We start from the raw sequence: 21,978 nt of genomic DNA, 5'->3' as shown, positions 1-21,978 counted from the left end.
TATCTATGCCCTGGCAGGAATAACAGGCAGTACACAAGACGCAGATTTTGATTACATTGGACCGGAAGTACGGTAATTTAATTAAAGAACTCCAGAGTACATTACATATTCACTGGGTCCTCTTCTCCTGTAAAGTTATATTCACCCACCAGGTCCTCTTGTAAATCATACCGGGGCTCTGTGGCTTCCGGTGCATAGCCCTGCCCCCTCCCCCCCCCCCCCCCCCCCCCCCCAGCTGAAAAATTAGATAGAGATCATTGGTGCTCCCCTACCACCAGAAAATCCTCTTCTTACCATTAGAATGTGGCGCAGTGCCTCCAGAATTTTGCATGATCCCTCCCACCCAAGCAGCCCCTACTTCAAGCTCCCATCGGGATGCCGTTACAGAAACATCCTCCCCAGAACCACCAGGCGCAGGAACACCTTCTTCCCTTAGGCAGTCCTCCTTCTGAACTCGAGTCCGCCCCACCAGACCGGCCCTCTTGGGACACTTCTGCCCCCTGGTCAACACTCAGCCACTCACTCTGAACTTCCAAACCACCTCCTGTGCAGCCCTGTTCCTCACTCCGGCTACCCTTGAGTGCCCTATCTCTTACGTGCTGGTTCATGTCCTAATGTGGGTTTCAATGTTATCCCTTTTTGCATGTCATTGCTATGTTTGTCATATGTGTTTGTTTCCACTGCCATGGCCATGTGAACCACAAATAATTTTGGGTACGCCAGTTGGCATACTTGGCAAATAAAGGTGATTCTGATAGAGAAACGCGCCGGAAGTTGGTGGAACGCAGCCCCGGAAGTGATTTCCAAAAAGGAAGACCTGGCCAGTGATCAAAACTTTATACTTTAAGACTGAAGATAAAAAAAAATTATCTTCTAGGCGAAAACTTGGGAGATAAAGTGAATTGAAAAAGGGCCAATATCTGATATACACTGGAGCTCTGCTTTCAGAAGGCCGGCTTTTTTAATGAATTTGATTTATATATTTTTTAAGTAAGTTTGACATCAGATCTAATAAAAAATGGTATAATGGATGACCTGTTTAAGTTATAAAAGATTTCCAATGCAGCTACTGCTAATAGTACACTTGTATTGCATGTAAGGTGCATTTTGTCACTTTCTCCTCATCTGCAATCATGATGATCTTTTGTGAAGGCGCTGAAGTTACTCTGATGCAGACTGGTCTTCACTCTCTTCTCCCTCTGTCTTCTATTGCAGAACCACACCCGCACCACCTCTTTCTCCAGGTTCAGGCTCTCCGCCATTCGCATTATTTCCTGCGAGGAAGGCTTGCTTTGTTCGCCAAAATGGGATTCTAGAGCTTCCTTGGCTGCTATGCTGTATGGGACAAAATAGATGGGCTCTGTTACCAGAAGACTCAATAAGCAATGATGGGCATATTTTTTGTATGGAATGCTGACAGTTTTCGCATATGAGGGACTTTCTGACTGTCTGTAACTTTGGATAAGATTAGCAACCGTTGCTCTTAGTAGACATGAAACCTTGCATTTATGATTGCAATAAAATCATCCTGCAGTCACAACTGTGCTAAGATATGTTATTCGTCCTGTTTACCACAAGGTGGTGCTGGTTGCTCACAAGTTGTAGGCCTGGTTCATACATAATAGAATTTGTGTGCGAATTACGAACATGGAAAAACGCACTTGCCGAACATTTAATGAAAGTCAAAGGAGAATCGCACTTCTAGTATAAACTCACAAAATTGTGTTCGCGTTTTTACATACGTGAAAACAATTTTGCAACATAAGAGTGTGTTTCCACTAGGGGTGAAACACTGCAGTTCCCCACAGGCTAATGTGGACAGCATGCGATCTTGCATCAAACAGAGAAAAAGCACACCATCCCTACTGTGAAGCATGGAGGTGAATCTTTAAAGTGTGTGTGTGTGTGGGGGGGGGGGGGGGGGGGGGTGTCTTATGAGCTACAGTGGCGCAGGCTATTTGGTCAGAGTTTATGGCAAGTTGATTGCACCATGTTATAATACTGGGCACTTTTGCACGCATAACCTCAGAAGCCGTCCATGAACTTTTCAACATGACAATTATCCCGAACACAAGGCAAGATTTGGTAGAACAGCGAGGAGAACGCCAGCGCATACCACTAAGGCTGCATCTGAAATGACCACCAGCTCAGTGTGTAGCACCTATATAGACTTTCCAATAAATGTTAGCACTTGTCTTGGATGCAGGGCATGCATTTTTCAGTCTGGCAGAGGCGGTGTATGCCTGTGCGATTAACCATTCAATTGCAGCATGTGTGTAGGGATGCGCAGCCTTTCCTCCCCACCTTTCCTTAACAAGGTAAGATTGACTTTCATTGGCTACAGCAGAAAATAGTAGAGTTTCTGGAGTAACCATCATAGTCTCCTGACCTCAACATCAATGAAGTGAGAAAAGCTGGGACCTCAGTATTATTGAGCCACCTTGGGGAGATCTCAGACATGCAGTTCATGCAAGACAGCCTAAGAGTTTACAGGAACTGGAGGCTTTTTGCCAAGAACAATAGACAACTTTACCATCTGAGAAAATCATTCCCTCGTTCACAACTAAAACAAAAGACTACTGGTCGACATTGATGCTAAAGAGGTGGAATACGCAGTACTAATCACTAAGGGTTTGCAAACTTTTTAATAGGGACCATCTCAGGACTTTCTTAATTTTTATGTTTTCTGTAATGATTATGTTACCTTGAGATACATCATGGTTTAATTTGAATCCCAATGAAATAAAAGAAAAGTTTTTTTTGCCTGACTACGCATATTTTCCTTAAAGGATAGATGAGAAAAAAATTATAAATGCTGATCTGCTTACCTGGGGCTTCCTCCAGCCCCTTGAAGTCTCTGTGTCCCTCGTCAAAGCTCTGCCACTCTTCTGTGATCCCTTCCATAGCCGCCATGGACCCAGACAGGTCGGCGGCTTCTGCACATGCTCAGTATGCTCCCAGCCCCGTGAGTCCTGCCCCAAGCGACGTTTGTTACCCCAGAAGAGTGGCAGCCAGGAGGGACACAGAGACTTCAAGGGGCTGGAGGAAGCCCCAGGTAAGTAGATCAACATTTATTATTTTTTGCTAATGTATCCTTTAAAGAGTGATACACATTTTACAAAACCTACCAGTCATAAACATATGAGCACAACTGTATATTCCAATACAGGTAAAAGACCCGGTCAATGTAGCTCGTACCTTATAGTTGTTCTTCGTTTTCTTTTGCGTTCATTTCCTCCAATTTTTTCATTGTACAAAGCTGCTTAGAGAAGACACATCATAGTGGTTTCAGTAAAATGCTCACACCAAAGCCACAAGAGACAAATACAATATATTTATATGCCATAAATGACATATTTGGAATTAGCATTTGGTGAAATAATAAATAATCAAACAACAATGGACATACATATAAAATATGTGCAGATAAACTTAGGTACATAAAAGCGAAGCAGGAATTTTGGGGACAAAGCAATAGGCACGCTTCAGCGGTACCATAGACCGCAATACAAATAGCTCTATGGTGAGCTGGGGGGATTTTGTTTTGGGGCACATAGGAAGTGTGGTTATATTACTGTATTCAGTAGCCTCTGCAGGACGATAAAAGAGGTAACAGACAAAGTAAGGTATAACAATATTTACTTTTCATCGGGATGCTTTAAGAAAGCACCAATAGTCAGGGGAGGAACCGGGGGCATAATTAGAGGGGAGCAGATCCTGTTATCGAAGGGGGTCTCAGAGCTGTGGGGGTCCCCAACTACTAACCTTCCCTTCCTCCGATACAGGGTACTATACAGATCAGGTATTTTTTGGCTAAATTTTTTATGGCTGTGAAGATCATGATACCCACACTTGTTTTATGCCCCTTGTGAGATGGGCCCCAAGGCCATAAAGGGCACCGAGGGGAGGCAAGGGAAGTGGTGTGAAAATTTGGGGGGACCCATTGTTGAGGGGCCCAATGAATTATAGTTACACCTCTGTGAGGAACAGTAACTTGGGGTACCCATCAAAACTCCTCCAATGTTCCTACCTCCTTTCCTTCCCCCATAGTGACCACAATGGCCAGGGGACCCATGTGCCTGAGGTCATGCAAGAATTGTGATTAGAGATGGCCCGAACCTCCGATTTTCGGTTTGCGAACCTACCGCGAAAGTTCGGTTCGCACGAACTTTCATGAAGCGCAATAGACTTCAATGGGGAGGCGAACTTTGAAAACTAGAAAAATTTATGCTGGCCACAAAAGTGATGGAAAAGATGTTTCAAGGGGTCTAACACCCGGAGGGGGGCATAGCGGAGTGGGATAGATGCCAAAAGTCCCCGGGAAAATCCGGATTGGACGCAAAGCAGCGTTTTAAGGGCAGAACTCACATTGAATGCTAAATTGCAGGCCTACAGTGCTTTAAAACATCTTGCATGTGTATACATCAATCAGGGAATGTAATTAGTGTACTGCTTCACACTGACACACCAAACTCACTGTGTAACGCACCGCAAACAGCTGTTTGCGTAGTGACGGCCGTGCTGGACTGGTGCGCAACATGGCGAGAATGCTCTTCCTCACTCAGTGATGTCAGGTAATGTCTGACTGCCTTTTCAACTTTCATAGGTTTTTCTCTACCATTGTTAAAGCTTACATCTATTTTTTTAAATTACTTTTTCTGCTGGCTGTTTACTGCCTGTAACAAGAATCTGTTATGGAGGGCAAGTCTGCCATTGCGCGTGACCATGGGTAATGGCCGGGGAATCAGGGTTCGAGCCCGGTCCGGAGTGAGAGCCTGGGAACTGGTTACCACCATTGCACATCCAAGGAAGGCAGCAGGCACACTGTGGGAAAAAGAGCAGGAATGGCTACCACACATTCAAGGAAGGCAGCAGGGATACAGGAGGACTTTCGAGGCCCTGCTGTAGATGACACTGATAGACTGTATTACTTGTAACAAGAATCTTTTATGGAGGGCAAGTCTGCCATTGCGAGTGACCATGGGTAATGGCTAATACAATGTGCAGTCACACAGGTGCAGTTAACAGATATGCATGGAGTGGTATATCACACTGCGTGCACTCACGTAGGTAGGTTAGTGCACTGAACACAACAAGTAGGTATATGCAGTGATGAGGTAGGTGCACTGAACACAACAGGTAGGTATATGCAGTGATGAGGTGGGTGCACTGAACACAACATGTAGGTATATGCAGTGATGAGGTGGGTGCACTGAACACAACAGGTAGGTATATGTAGTACTGGGTATTACAATGTGCACCTGTCACACACACAGGTAGTCACTGAATGTGCTGGGCCTGGCTGGCAGTGGCACACACACAATATGAATTAGCAAGGCTGTCTATGCAACACAAGTGTCAGTGGGACACACAGAGAAAAAAAAAAAGATCACAAGAACAAGATTAGCTCTCAAAAGAGCTGTTGTGGGGTGCTATTTTAGCAATAAGGAATCAGCAAGGAGAAAGCTAACAAGCCTACAAGAGCCTAACTAATCTTTCCCTATGAGAGAGTCTACAGCAGCTGTCCCTTCTCTAATTAGTGCAGGCACACGAGTGAGTGTAATGGCCGGCGGTGCCTACCTTTTATAAGGGGGGAGTGGCTCCAGGAGGGAGTGTAGCCTGATTGGCTACAATGTGCCTGCTGACTGTGATGTAGAGGGTCAAAGTTGACCATAATGGTGCATTATGGGGGCGAACCGAACTTCCCGGAAAAGTTCGCCTTAGATGACAAACGCAAACCACCAGTAGTTCGTCGGGTACCGTTCGCCGGCAAACCGTTCGGGCCATCTCTAATTGTGATAACCATGACCCACCCCCATAACATCATGGCCACCTTGATCTTCCCCACCCATAACAAGTGTGGCCACACCTGCTCTGTTAAGGAGGTGCCGGTGTAAGATGGAGGGAGAATAGGAAGTTGGGGCACTTAATGACCTTGGGCCCCACTGTGATTGCAGCTGGTGCTCCCATATAATTATGCTCCTACCAGTAGTATCGTATGGAAAGTGCCTCTCACCTCCTAATCTGAGGATCCCGAGGGCTGCCAGAAGGAGGATAGTTTGGATTTTAGACATTATTACATGTAGAAATGTGCATTCATTTCCATACCTCCAACTTGCTCTGCTTCTTCTAGCCATTTCGATAAGATGGACTTTAATTTGCAAGCATTTTTAAAACTCAGCTGAAGGTTTTCAAAGCGGCAGATGGTTGTCTGGCTGAATTCTGAGCCATGGACGGCGGCAAGAGCTTCCCCAACATTTGTCTGAGTATATCCTGCTTGAGATGAATAGACATGTATGCGTCACCAAAGCTCCTCCTTAAAAATTAATTATGCTTATATCTTAAAATGAGACTGTGACCTATAATGCAACATACTTGTGGTTAGCATTGCTTACACTCAAAAGGAAATCTTAAGTGACATGCGACATGATGAGATAGACATGTGTATATACAGTGCCAAGCACACAAATAAATATTCTGTGTGGCTTTTCTTTTTTATCTGACTGAAAGGGTTAATATTCAGCTATGCAACTGACAGTTTTTCTCCAGTCAGGACCCAGTCGGACTATAGCCTCCTTCACTGATAAGGAATTACAGCTTTTGTGGCAGAGAACTGAGCTTCTGAGAATAGGTGATAGATAAAAAGGTCAATATTTCATATATTTTAGCACTCAGAGATAAGGGAGAGACTGTTTCATTGAGCAAATGCTGGGAATATACAGCTCTATTTTGAGCCATTAAAATGGCTCAATAGATAATTTCTGACATGTCCGATCACCGTTCGATCGCTTTGCCGCTCAATTCATCATTGAAGTGAATAAAAAAAAGATAAGAAAACGAGGGGAACATAAGAGAATCGAGCAGGCAAAACAATCAGGTGCAGCAGAATCGAGCGCCAGAATCGACCCGTACATTCCCAGCATAAAAGTCATTTTTAGAAGTAGGAAAATAGATACAATTATTTATCTCATCAGTTTATTTTCACTTACCGTATTTTTCGGACCATAAGACGCACGACACACGAGGAGGATCGCGGGAGGCTGACGGCATGAGAAAACACACGAGGAGGATCGCGGGAGGCTGACAGCATGAGAAAACACACGAGGAGGATCACGGGAGGTTGACGGCATGAGAAAACACACGAAGAGGATCGCGGGAGGCTGACGGCATGAGAAAACACACGAGGAGGATCGCGGGAGGCTGGCAGTATGAGAAAACACACGAGGAGGATGGCGGGAGGCTGACGGCATGAGAAAACACACGAAGAGGATCGCGGGAGGCTGACGGCATGAGAAAACACACGAGGAGGATGGCGGGAGGCTGACGGCATGAGAAAACACACGAAGAGGATCGCGGGAGGCTGACAGCATGAGAAAACACACGAGGAGGATGGCGGGAGGCTGGCGGCATGAGAAAACACACGAAGAGGATCGCGGGAGGCTGACGGCATGAGAAAACACACGAGGAGGATCGCGGGAGGCTGGCAGTATGAGAAAACACACGAGGAGGATGGCGGGAGGCTGACGGCATGAGAAAACACACGAGGAGGATCGCGGGAGGCTGACGGCATGAGAAAACACACGAGGAGGATCGCGGGAGGCTGACGGCATGAGAAAACACACGAGGAGGATCGCGGGAGGCTGACGGCATGAGAAAACACACGAGGAGGATCGCGGGAGGCTGGCGGCATGAGAAAACACACGAGGAGGATCGCGGGAGGCTGACGGCATGAGAAAACACACGAGGAGGATCGCGGGAGGCTGGCGGTATGAGAAAACACACGAGGAGGATCGCGGGAGGCTGGCGGTATGAGAAAACACACGAGGAGGATCACGGGAGGCTGGCGGTATGAGAAGACACACGAGGAGGATCGTGGGAGGCTGTCGCCATGAGAACACACAGGAGGAGGATCGCGCCGGCTGGATCAGGTATGGCTTCCGCTGTTGCGCTTAACTCTGAAATTGCCCGGAGGGACAGTGGTGGCTTAACAGACATCGAGCTGCTGCGGGGAAACTCTTTGCTGATCCTACACTTGCCGGGATACAGGCGGCTTAGCGGGGAGAGCGGCCATGTGGGAAAAGGTTTGTTTATAACTATACACTTGCCGGGGAAACAGGAGGCTTGGAGGGGGGTAGCGGTTACCTGGGAAATGGTTTTTATTCTGCACTTGCAGAAGGCTTGGCGGGGGAGGGGATGCCTTCCAAAATGTTTATTATGCTGCAGTCAGCAGGTGCTGGAAGAGAGTGAGACAGGAGGGGGTGGGGGGATATACCAGGGAGCAGCTTTTTTTTAATGTGTGCAGTTGCTAGGGGATACAGGGAGGTGAGAAGGGCTACTGCAGAAATACTTTGCCTTGCAGTTGTGTGATATACAGGAGCCTGGGTAGGGGGTGCCACAGGGGTGTGTATTTTTTTCTAACCCAGGGAGCAGGGGTCATTATAGCTGGGAGGCAGTGGCGGTTATTGTAGCTGGAGGACAGCAAAGCTTGGGTAGCTTGGTGAGAAAGCTCCACAAGACACCCCTGCACCATAGACTCACCAGGTTTAGTATATATTTTTTCCCCGTTTTTTGCCCTCTAAACCTGGGTGCGTCTTATGGTCCGAAGAGTCTTATGGTGCGAAAAACGGTAAGTATCTCTTTAAATAGTACTCACTGTAATCCATAATCCCTATGCAGTGTTTACTGAAGTGTTTACAGGTACTGTACAAGGATGATAAACAGTACATATTTTGCAATGCTATTAAAGTTTCCATTTAAAAAACATAAATACGGTATGTAAAATATCTAGTACTGTCTTGTTAAATGTTATTAGTTTCATGGTATTCTGGTTCTCCATAAAGGAACATTTAAAATAAATAATTGCAGATCCCTGGTCCAAAATCTATAAGTTACGTACAGCAGATACTGATAGTGTTCTTCCATATATCTGGGGGGCTCAAGGGCAAATACTTATCTGATCTCCTCACGGTTGTGGCTATGTTTCTGAAGACTGTCAAAACTCTTCCCAAAAAACTCTGAGTGGGTTGAGTGGTCCGTGACCAGCTCGGCAGCTGCGGCCTAATTGTTGGCTGTCAAACTGGGGTTGGCCATGGCATGGCAACACAGGTGGGGCTATATCCAGTGACCTTTTTATAGCTAAAAAAAATAGCCTTAGAATCAATAGAAAGGTGATGATTGGGTACGAGTGTGTGGCTTATCCAAAATTAAGCTATGTTGATTGGGTAATAATGTATTTATGCATGAGTTATAATCCAGGTGGGATTTAAGGTCATGTTTGGGGGGATGTTCAACCTCAGTTATATGCCTGAAAACTATTTTTCCTTCTGTGTCATTGCAAATCACTTGGTGAGTGTAAATGAGGGTTGTGTTAATCTCTGGGTGTGCAAACAGTAGGGCTGGTGTAACTTTCTAGGAGTAAGGACTGTGGGGATGGTTGAGTGACATCATATATGCAATCTTCCTTCAACTCAACTGACTTTAAATGAGTTTTAAAAAGGTCATAAAGATTAGTATGTGGAATTGCGTAGCATATTCAGGTGTCAAGCTTATTTTAGGCAGCTGCAGCCACTAAATGTACACACAGCAAGTCATCCAGGAGCTTTGGCTAGTTTTTGCCAAAGAATAAGTTCTTCTAGCTCCAGCTAGGACTCAATCCCTGGTCCCTTATGTTAAAGATAGTTTCTTTAGCCAGTACACTATCCATCCACTACTCCTGTAAGGCACACTGAGGCCTGGTGCACACTAAAAACCGCTAGCAGATCCGCAAAACGCTAGCTATTTTTGAAAAGCTTTTCCTTATTTTTATGAAGCATTTCACCTAGCGTTTTGCGTATTTGGGTAGCGTTTTTTGTGTAGGAGATTTCATATATTGTTACAGTAAAGCTGTTACTGAACAGCTTCTGTAACAAAACCGCCTGCAAAACCGCTCTGAACTGGCGTTTTTCAGAGCGGTTTGCGTTCTTCCTATACTTAACATTGGAGGCAGAAATGCCTCCGCAATCCAAAAAATGCCTCAGCCCGGGAGTATGCGTTTCTGCAAAACGCCTCCCCCTTTGGTGTGAACCACCTCATTGAAATACATTACCCTAGCGTACATTACAGCCAGCAAATAAACTTAAAAAGAGGTGCTTATTAGGATCATAATGTGCTAATTACAATTTCACGAAATTTGCGTAATTTTCGTAGTTATGATTATGATTGTAATGGAAAAATCATAGTCACGAAAATTATGTGAAATTTCGCATAATTACATCCATACACAATTTTTTCTTAATTACAATCGTTTTTGTAAGTACGATTGTTTTCGTGATGACGTATTCGTAATTACTAAAATTTCCATAATTATGAGTATTTTTTCGGGATGAATTTTCAAGTTAAATGGGAAATAACGATTTCGTGTTACCCGTAATTTTGTGTAATTTTCTAGTTTTACAAAAAAATTATGAGTAACTCAAAATTCAACAAGAAATTATGATTTAATGAGGAATTATGACACAAAATTACAAATTACGCATTATGAATTAGACATTTTCTGATAATTTTGAATTTCAATTTTGTGTCGTTATTACAAAAAAAATGCTACATTTCATCTCATCATCACTGGTGCTTATTCTTTTCTACATATCTTAAATTTAAATATTTTCTCCCCATGTTTATTCTTTTATTCATACTGGTTGAATATTATTACATGCCTGTACATCATCTTAAAATTTCAAGATCCATACCCAGCTTGATTCTTCTGACTTTGAACTCATTAGCAAACTTTTCCAGCTCTCGGATCTCTGGGGAGTCCATATCAATAGGTTCCTCCAGGGGCTTACACTTTCTTCTGAACTCCTGCTTGAAGTCGGCTACAGAAGTCTCATCCCCCAGGAGTGTTTGATGCACTGGAGCAAAGCCATGACCCAACGTACAAGAACTGGCACTCATAAGACAAGGCGGTAGACTGCCAGTATGGACACCTGTGGTATGTGGAGGAAGGCAGAGGTCACTGTACTATACTGTTCTGTATGGAAAGAACTGTTAGTTGAAATCTCCAAAAAACTAATTCTTAGCATTTTATGTCTAGTCATGTATATTTGGAAGTTTAAAGCTGAATAAAAGACAACATTTTAAATGGATATTTGAATTGATATGTGACATGATGAGATAGACATGTGTATGTACAGTGCCTAGCACACAAGTAACTATGCTGTATTCCTTTTTTTCTTTCTCTGTCTGAAAGAGTTAAATATCAGGTATGTAAGTGGCTGACTCAGTCCTGACTCAGACAGGAAGTGACTACAGTGTGACTCTCACTGATAAGAAATTCCAACTATAAAACACTTTCCTAGCAGAAAATGGTTTCTGAGAGCAAGACAGAGATAAAAAGGGGAATTTCTTATCAGTGAGGGTCACACTGTAGTCACTTCCTGTCTGAGTCAGGACTGAGTCAGCCACTGACATACCTGATATTTATCTCTTTCAGGCAGAGAAAGAAAAAAAGGTACACAGCATAGTTATTTGTGTGCTAGGCACTGTACATACACGTGTCTATCTCATCATGCCATATGTCACTTCGGGTATCCTTTAAGTTAGCTTTGCTTATGACAAACCTTAATATCTTTTCAGAAATGATGAAACTTCAGTACAGTGAACAATGACCATTCATCCATACTGTGCCCCTCCCTTAAACCCAAGCATTTTTTTTTCAATAACCATGTAACCTAAATTTCAAGTGGATTTCTAAGGTGAATGGTTATAAAGAACAAGTTTTTGATAATATTGATAGAGGAATTGAAGCTCGTGTATGTGTTTGAATTATTTCCCAGAACTTAAAGTGTAACTGAGGCTAACCTCAGGTAAAATAAAAAAAAATACTTACCTAAGAAGAGGGTAACCACTTGATCCTGCAGAAGCTTCCCATGCCAGCACAGTGGAGGGGCATGAGCTAAGACACGAGTGGCTGCAAGGACTATGGGTGTCACCACCTACCATGGCCCCTGCCGCTTCCCCCTAGGTACGCCACTGCATTACAATAATATATTATACAAACCACTAAAAAACAGCTTTCCAGCCACTGTGTAAGAGAGGTGTAAGCACAGCAAAAGGAATGATTTGTTAATGACCACCACTGAAGAGATCCTTTCCACTACAACACCAATACAGAGGGAATGCAGTGGCTGGAGGAGGTTCCTATGTGGATCGTATATTGCTATGTCACTACATGTAGTGTTTTTATGCATGTACTTGGGAAAGTATCAGTAGCATGTTTGTGTTAAGAAAAAAAAAACCTTGTAGCAGAGAATGTGTACACTCTGTAGAGCAACTTACCTTGCAAAGTGCCCACTCCGTTTACAACATTGGACAGGGGCATGCTGCATGTTTGTAAAATTCTTGTTTGAGAAATACTTGCAGAAAGCATCTCAGGAGCTGTAGGTTTAATCCCTGCAAATGAATTTGACTATTTAATTTCTCTGATATAGTATTTACATTACGATTACAACAATTATGACTACAAGGAATATAGCACACTATGGCACATATGCAATTCACTTTTTCACCTAGGTGATATTTTCAAACTTGTCAATAAAATGCCTTTTAACCACCTAATGACCACGTCACGCCAATGGGCGTGACCGCGGCGGCAGCCCCAGGACCGGCTAACGCCAATTGGCATCAAGTCCTGGGTCTGGCTTTTGCAGGAGATCGCGTGCGCTGATGCACACGCATCTCCGCTTGGTAGGTGGAGCTCCGCCCCCTGCCTTCAGTCTCCCAGCGGTGATCGACGCTCAGAGACTATTAGACGGCATCTTTTATTGCCGTACAGTAGGGATGCTCAAATTCGGATTCGGAAGATACCCGGATAGTTGCAATCCGGATATCTTCCAGTAATGCTGTGCGGGCTGGGCGGGGGGTTCAAGCTTACCTCTCTGACGTCTTCTTCGCTCGTCCCTCAGCGCCTCCCACGATGCGGTCCACGCGCATCACGTGACTACAAACGCTTCCTCCTTCAACCCGGAAGGAGGAAGTGTTTGTAGTCACGTGACCGCCGCGTGGACCGCATCATGGGAGGCGCCGAGGGACGAGCGAAGAAGACGTCAGAGAGGTAAGCTTGACCCCCCCGCCCAGCCCGCACAGCATTACTGGGAGATATCCGGATTGCAACTATCCGGGTATCTTCCGAATCCGAATTTGAGCATCCCTGCCGTACAGCACTGCAAAGTCTATGACAGCCGATCACGCTAATTGGCTGGCGGGGGAGGGAGGGGGGGGAGTATAAAATAAATTAAAAAAATAGTAACATTTAATAAAAAAATAATAAAATAAATATTTATAAAAAAAAAAAAACTGGATAGCAATCAGACAATCAGACCCCACCAACAGATAGCTCTGTTGGTGGGGAGAAAAGGGGGGGGGGGGATCACTTGTGTGCTGAGTTGTGCGGCCCTACAGCAAGGCCTTAAAGCTGCAGTGGTCTTTAGGGGTTGTTTAACACTGCGGTCCTCTAGTGGTTAACCACATTAGCCCCTTGTCACACATGTAGGCTGGAACCTGAACAGCGTGGAGCCCCACGTCCAGAGCCATAACAGCCAGCTTGGTCCATGATGGGAGGGCTCTGGAAGATGGATGATGGATCTACAGTCACTTTTTCAAAGTTAAGGGAAAGTTTGTGGTTTAAGTGGTATGAAACTCAGCATTTCTTCTTTGCGCTAAAAGATTATTCACAGCATAAAATCTACTACTACAAAAAAATTGTAGTAGAACAGCGATTTAAACAGTTTAACACAGCACTTTGTTCTTCAGCGGAAAGCTCCTTGCTTTCTGGCAGCATCCGAAGAGGTGATAACATTATCTTTTGTTTATATTTCTTTGTTAGATACAATTAGTATACAGCCAGAAGCATGCTAAAACTGAACTGCACTAAGCTGAGAAGAAGACAGAGGTGAGAAATGATCACTAGAATGTAATATATAAATATATAAATACAGGAGCTATGCAATAAAATGTAATTGCAGCTTTCAGAGCAGATACACTGTACTTTGGAAACTTGCAATTTGCAAACAGACAATATTAGTTGTGCACAAAAGCAAATATGGTAACTGTATGGGTAATAAAAAGGAGGAAAACACATTTTTATTGAATGTTATGTCACAGTTTTATTCTGCTTTAAGGGTGTTCAAGAGAGTGTAAAGGTGCGTACACACGCAACTACGGCGGCCAACGAAGGGGCCGTCAAACCCTCCCGCTGGGCAGACTTTCAGGCGACAGTAGCGCGTGTGTATGCACTGTCGGCAGACTGATAAGGCTGTTTCTGAGCGATCCGCTCAGCGGATAGTTAAGAAACAGCCTTATCAGTCTTCCTACAGCGCGTACACACGCGCTACTGTCGCCTGAAAGTCCGCCCAGCGGGAGGATCTGACGGACCCGTCGTTGGCAGCCGTAGTGCGTGTGTACGCACCTTAACAGGCCTCTTAAGGGGAACCCGAGGAGAGAGACATATGGGGGCTGACATTTATTTCCTTTTAAACAATGCAGATTGCCTGGCTGTCCTGCTGATCCTCTGTCTCCAATACTTGTAGCCATAGACCCTGAACAAGCATGCAGATCAGATGCCAACATGACTGGATTAGCTGCATGCTTGTTTCACGCGTGTGATTCAGACACTACTAACTAGAAAGATCAGCAGGACAGCAGGCAATTGGTATGGTGTAAAAGGAAATAAATATGGCTGCCTCTGTATGTCTCTCACCATGAGTTCCTTATAAGCAATTCTGTTTTTACTACAACCTTTTGAATGCCCATTTTCATCAACGATAAGCAAAACAAGTTCATTTAATCTTTTTCATGAGTAGTCATAAAGTTTTGCAAAAAAAAAAAAAATGTATATATAAATATACAGTATATAATTAGCACTTACCTGTCATCACCCCATATGTAGATTGTTGGTTTCCATAGTGGCATGATGGATTTGGATAATGCAGTCCAGCTGGTATATAGTCCAGATTAGGCACAGAGAAGTACATATGAAAGAGTTTAGGAATTTGGACCAAAGACAAAACAGACGGGACTGGTAAGAAAATATTCAAGATTCATTCATAGTATATGCGTTCATTTCATTATTGCCATTGTAATCAATTCTTTTACATATATATCTATTTATGTGTTATTTCATATCCTCTCACATTCTAGTATATGTCAGTGGCTTGGCTTCTAATTCTGATCTAATATTCTATAATAAAACAGACTCATTTAATAAAGTGACTTTTTAGTCGCCACACATTTCATTCATAATCAAATGTATTTAGATGCTTGCAAGTGTTCCACGCCAATTTATATTAGCACATTTTTTTGTTACTTATTTGCTACATTTCCTTGCTTCTAATTAGTACCGCTGTAATGTGTACTTCATTATATGTAATATATATGACTTGTTTACTGCTTTATAGTGATGGTCATGTCTAGGAGAACTCATCTCATGTGATCAGTTTGGTCAGTCTCTGATTTGCCAGTCATGATCATGTGCTAAAGCAGGATGTTATCACAGCAAATCAGAGCTTTGCAAATCTATCAGCTGATCAAACAAATCACGTGCTTCTCCATGAGTTCTCCTAGACGTGACAATCACTATAGCGGTAGGACAGCTTATAACTTTTGTGATTAAAAAACTTCGCCAGTCAAACAGGTTATGCCCGGATGGTGCAAATTTGCAAAACCGATCGGGAAGGAGATGGGCGACATTAAAACCTATTGCTGGCCTGCACACATGCGTGTTTTGATTTCAGGGTACTCATAGTCTGGGCCCTGTATGTAAATGCTCCTTTTGTGGTTTTACTTGATCTGTATTTCACAACAAAGCAGGCTACACTTAGTATTGCTGCTAATTAGTCTTTTATGATAATACCTCCTACACTGCATTGACTTTGATGGAAGGATGACATCATATCCTTGAGTTTTGTGGATCTACAGGATCATCTGGGACAGGCCAAGCTTCTCTTACAACTGTATAATGTGGGTTGCATGCAGGGGAGGACTGGCCAGGGGGGAAGGGGGGAGATTTCCCCCCAGGCCACCTCTCTTTTAATGATTTAGGGCTGGTGCAGGGCCTAGGCCTACTGCATTTGGGGGGGACCTTGGGGAATTAAGGTGGCCCTTCATCTGTCGACTCGGCAATCAACCAATTGTTTTGATAATTACTGTCAAATTGGATGAAAATCGGTCCAGCCACAAGCATACCCAATCGACGGTTTGACTGATTTTGGGTAGAAATTGGTTGAATCTGAAACGCTGGTAAATCTCAGGCTAATGTGGTTTATCGGTTGAGCAGTATTAATGGCAAGCGATAATCACAAATGACGGACACAACAAAAACCCCTGGCTGTCCCCCAATGCCTGTGCATTTATACTTTACCTGTCACGCTGTCCTGCAAGTTTCCTTGCTGTACTTACGCACGGTTGCCCCATGTGACTACCGGCATATAGCAAGTGGGGCACGAGTGTGATATAATTTGCGCTTGGGTTGCCATGAACGCGGGCCTCTAGCTTGTGTTTTCCCCCCAAGGCAAAAAGGTCCTAGTCCTCCCCTGGTTGCATGTGGCTGGTAAGCCTTATCCTTTTGGTTGGTGTTGGGATGCACATTTAATTGTAGAGTATTCAGATAACCTGGCACAGTGGAAAGTGGAAACTTTTTATCTGAATTTAAATTCAGTTTGTCCTGCGTTGATTTGCTTATGTTTCTTTTGGAACTTTGGACATTGTTCTCCCTTAGCAGCGGTCACTTATTGTTTTGCATTGGCGCTGATTTTCTCAGTTTTTGTTTTTTCAGTTACTGCAAGCTGTTCATGGAATTTTTATGTCCTTCCCGTGTTTGCATAGGGGTCTTAAGGGTGTTCTGACTTTCTCCCATATCCCATAAAACATTACAGATAGATTAATTGGCTTTAGACTGCAATAGGAATATAAGACAATGAGTGACTATATGCACGATATGTTAGAACAACAGCTCTTCCCTAATTGGGGCTATTATCAGCCCTGTACAGATATAAGGGGAGACAACACCCTAATAAAGATAGGATCACCAAAAGTAGGAAATATAGGTTACTATGTCCATAGGTATACCAGGTATACCAAAAACACTTTACTAGTACTAAAATATTGACAAATCAGCTTCAATAGCACTAAAATGCAAGAACAAAAGTAACACTGCACTGGGCGCAGTGCAAGACCCACTGATCAGCTGGGAGGTAGATCAGGACCTGTGGCTCCCAGAGCAGTACGCAAGTCGCAAGGAAGGGGTGAGATTCATCCACTTGCCTGAATTGTTTTGAGCCATTTGCCCGCAGCATGCAAGAGATAGATAGGCATGTTGTGCATAGCATAGCGGATCACTTTCTGCAGGTTGTATTCATCACAGTCATGTGCACTACAATGATGGGAGCCCCTGGACTATAAGACACTGGCATGTACTGTATGTTAGGTGAGCATGTGCGCAGACGTGTGCAAACAAATTCATGCGGTATCTCTGGCCAGGGAGACATGTTTTTTGATGTGCAAAATGTCATCACCATGTCACTGAGCAGCTAGAAGCTAATGATGCTTATGGCTGTAGCTTTGGATCAGCTTTTAAATGTTACAATCAATCAGAAAAATTGATTGTAAACCTTGAATTGAAAAGAAATGTAAAAAATCGTATTGTGTGTGGCCACCTTAAACTGAATTGGTCTGTGTGTTGTTAAACCTAAAGGTGGCCACTAATGCTGGGAGTACACGGTTCGTTTCTGCCGTGCGTTTCACCTCTCGATCGTTTTTGCCACTCGATTCTGCAGTGGATTCTCTTATCTTCTGCTCGTTTTTCTTATCTTTTCCCTTTCACTTCTATCAGAAATCGAGCGGAGAAAGAATCGAAAGGGAGATCGGACATGTAGGAAATTATCTATCGAACCATCTTATCACCTAAAAAACGAACTGTGTATTCCCAGCATAATGTTCCAATCTTTTTCATCCCATTTTACCAAATCTATGTAGTATAAGGGTAAATTGAGTGAATAATGAATGGAAAATTTAGGTAGTTCCCTTATATTACATAGAAGGGGTAAGATTGGATGAAAAAGATTGGATCATTAGTGGCCACCATAAGATGGATAAAAGAGAACATGTATGTATCACACATCATCTGAGACAACATCTTCTGCCTACGTTTAGCTACATATTGTGACATTAATGCGGCCTGGAGAGTGGTGTCATGAGAAACTAGTGTGAACACTGCAGTTATATAAATCACAGTACTAGATGATCTAATGTATGGATGAAGGGTAATTTTATAATTTTATAAAGAAATTTAGCATAGTGAAATTACTGAACATGTGCTATTGTGGTGTGTGAACCATGCTTGTCAAGGAGACCTTAGCATTTTTGAAAGCTTACTATTGCAATGTAATATTATTGTACTATAATTATAATAATGTTAAATAGTCAACATTTTAAGGCATTTTACTGCTTTATATAATAGCCAGCACTACTATTTTACAATAAAGTGAGATGCTGTGACAGGTCCTCTTTACTGCTTAGTCACAAGTGGCTTTATGAATCCTGGGTTTTTCTGGATGGTGGTTTACTCATTTGTGCTTGATGTGTGGTCAGAGGTCAGTTTGTACTACAGCAATATCATGTATACAAGCATTTTTTTCTGACCTGTTTTAGGAGTTTCTGTATAGGTGCGCTTTAAAAAAAAAAAAAAGAAAAAAAGTATTTTCTTTAACCAGAAAAATATTACCTATAACAAAAAAAATTGTGACAATTATTTGGAGCTCCCCCTACTGGATTAAAGGACAAGTTGTGGTAGTGCAATTAAGACCTCATTTTGCTGCAGTGCAATAAAAATAAAATAGCTCAACAGTCAACAACAGGCTGTAAATATCAGTCAGTTGTAATGTTAAAAGGTTTCTTACTGCAACATTAAAACTATACATTTTTCTCTTCATAAAACATGACCAAGTAAAGGTGCAGGTGGTCGCCGTTGAGCAAATACTAATATTTTTAGTGCTATACTTAAATAATAAATATAAATCAAATATGCTAAAACCACCCTATACATTTCCTTGAAAATATACCTGCCATGAAAGAGACATTATATATGGGCCATATGCAATTAACTTTTTCTCCCAAGTTTTCTCCTAGGAGGAAACTTTTCATATTCTGTTTGAAATTATTTTTCAGCACCCTGCAATTGAAAAAGTACCAAAAGTAGGTGAAAAAAAATACTGTCATAAGTATTTTCTTGCTTGCTGGTGGCTTAAAGGGAACCAGAGATGGGGACATGAAAAAGATGTTTTACATACCTGGGGCTTCCTCCAGCCCCATATGCTCTGATCGATCCCACGCCGCCGTCCTCCACTGCCTGCATCTATGAGAACTGGGTCCCGTCACTGATGTCATCGGAGCCAGCTATGCAGGAGAAGTGCGCCCTCTACATATCTCTCCAGCGGCTGCTGCAGAGATACGCAAACAGCGCACTTACCTTACGCTCAGACTGGCTCCAACTGGCGGCAGAGCGGGGTCCCGGTTCTCATAGCTGCAGGCAGCGGAGGATGGCGGCGTGGGATCGATCAGAGCGTATGGGGCTGGAGGAAGCCTCAGGTATGTATAACATATTTTTCCTGTTCATCTACGGTTCCCTTTAAAGGGCATTTTATTGATTAGCTTTGAAAATATCACCTAGGAGAAATCTTAGCAGAAAAGGGGGAATGGAATAAGGGCCATTGAGGTTGCCATTGCTGGGCTAAACTGCTGGTCCCATATCCATATCGACAGTGCACTTGCTTATAACAAAGCTAGAAGTGTTCTCCAGGAACCGGCATACATTTCTGGAACACCTGATATGCAAACTTGTTCCAGGTGACTTATTTAGAAAGTACAGTATAGAGAGGAGGAGCAAAGCAGAGGAGCAAAAGCAATAGCAGCCTTTATTTCTCTTCCCCACTTGGAACTCATTATTCCATACACTTTCATTATGGTTCACCAATTATAGTGCACTGGGACAGATTTATTAACCTTGCATGGTCATTTATTATTATGTTATTTTTGTTTATTTTTTGCCCTCATTTGAAACTTCTTTGGTTGTAGTATTTGATTTGCCTGCCTCTAATTCAAAGCTTGATGGACACAAGCAATTATTAGGTTAATTAAATACCAGACACATTTTCCATTGTCTGCAATTATATATGTAATTATTTGCCACATTTTTGACTAGGGTTGCCTCATATTGTTTTCCAGGACAGGAAGAGTTAAAAATGTTAACTTGTTATCTATGCAAAAGCGCTTCTCTGAGCTATTTGACCCACTGGATTAAATACAGTCCTGATTTCCACAGCACTTAAGCAGCCAGGAAACAGTAAGAGACCGCTTTAGATAAGGTTTTACTGCATGAAAGTTTAAAGGGTCATTATTTTTACTTTGTTATATAGCTTAAAAGAGAGTGGGCCCATATGCAATTCACTTTTTCTCCTGGGTTTTCTCCTAGGGGATACTTTCGTATCCTGTCATAAAATGCCTTTTAAACTACCAGCAAGCAAGAGAATACTCGAAATAAATTTGCTACTGCTTTTTCACCAAATTTTAGGTACTTTTTTTTTAATTGTAAAATGCTTAAACGTTATTTTAAAGAAAAAATGAAAATTATCTCAAAGGAGATAACTCAGGAGAAAAAGATAAATGGCATATGGCCCAGTGTGGTTTTAAAACTGCAACTGTGGCAATATGATGCAAATTTGCAATCTTTAATAAAATAAAAAATAATAAAAAAAACATTATCTATACTACACATACAATTCATTATATCATTTTTTTTCAGGTCAGGTGTGCTTTCGCAAGATTGTAAGCTCACAAGGGCAGGGCTCTCTCCCCTTTTGTATCTTGGAAATCATTATAAATTTTATTTATCGTGTTACTTTTATCACTGTCATTAACAATTCTGTATTTTGTATTATGCATTTTGTGTCATTTTTGTATTTTGTTAATAATTATCTTGTATATTGGTGTACACCATTGTCTGTATTATTATGTACCTCATGCTCGTTTCTAACTTTGTACAGTGCCACGGAATATGTTGGCCCTTTATAAATCAATAATAATAACAATGTTCATACACACAATAATACTGTATACAATATACAATTTTAATTACATTAAAATTAATTAAATACATACATTTTTAAGTATTAATATGATCAGCAGTTAAACGTCATGATCTTCGTTATTAATACACATGATCTTAGTTAACAAGTGATAGGGCTTTATGAATTTTTTTGAGAATAGCGCACAGCAACCAATCAAACGTCTCTTTAAAATATTCTGCCAAAACTGGGACATGAAATCTGATTGGTTGTCATGCCAATCAATAAATAAGCCAGGTGATTTGTTAACAGCCTATGTATACAACATGCACACAAAAGTACCTGTGGAGACCACATTGGTTGTGTGATTGGTGACTGGCAGGTATTCAGCAGTGCTATGGTGCATCCTAAGAGGGAACGTGGCCGAGGAGTCAGAATTTAAAGGCACAAAAGTATCAGCTGTCACAAAAGCCTGGAAACTCATTCCCCCAGACAAAGGTAGATCACAGGCAGATGAATTTTAAAAGTCTTCTCCAAGTCTTGGCCAAGTTTGCAATGAATCTTTGAATAAAATTGCTTCCAGTGCTTGCATGTATGCATTAACAAGCGGCCTGCTGAGTGTTTGGCGTGTGCAGGTATTTATACGCTTAGGAAATCCCTTGATCCATGTTAATGATTTTTGCCCAGGAGATTGTTGCATAAAGGCATTAGCTGCCCTTCCCATCCGATTTAACAATGCCCGGCCAATTGGTGTAGCTACACGGAAACCTGAGAAGCTGCACCTATTAAACAGCTTGTCTTCTCCGTACACCGCTGATCTCATGTAGTTAGAATTGTGAAGCCCTGTATAAGAACAACAGGACTCATTCACATGAACTGGCTAAAAGAT

At 42.5% G+C, this 21,978-nt stretch overlaps 1 protein-coding gene across 2 annotated transcripts; it reads right to left on the bottom strand.

Annotated features, from left to right (window-relative positions):
* Positions 1-996: 996 nt before the first annotated feature.
* On the bottom strand, positions 997-21,942 carry POU1F1 (POU class 1 homeobox 1). 2 transcript variants are annotated; one of them, XM_068266106.1, is made up of 7 exons: positions 21,432-21,942; positions 14,900-14,968; positions 12,313-12,426; positions 10,725-10,961; positions 6,109-6,276; positions 3,199-3,259; positions 997-1,335 (listed from the first exon to the last, which is right to left on the bottom strand). In XM_068266106.1, the coding sequence occupies exons 1-7, from the start codon at positions 21,571-21,573 to the stop codon at positions 1,122-1,124; spliced, it is 1,005 nt and encodes a 334-aa protein (XP_068122207.1). In that variant the 5' UTR covers positions 21,574-21,942; the 3' UTR covers positions 997-1,121. The 2 variants fall into 2 exon arrangements, with proteins under 2 accessions (XP_068122207.1, XP_068122208.1); XM_068266107.1 differs by having other exon boundaries at positions 6,109-6,273.
* Positions 21,943-21,978: the final 36 nt, after the last annotated feature.

This window comes from Hyperolius riggenbachi, chromosome 2 (assembly GCF_040937935.1).
Source record: "Hyperolius riggenbachi isolate aHypRig1 chromosome 2, aHypRig1.pri, whole genome shotgun sequence".
Lineage (NCBI taxonomy): Eukaryota > Metazoa > Chordata > Amphibia > Anura > Hyperoliidae > Hyperolius > Hyperolius riggenbachi.
Note: the sequence above shows the minus strand (reverse complement) of the source record. Positions and strands in the feature narration are given on the sequence as shown.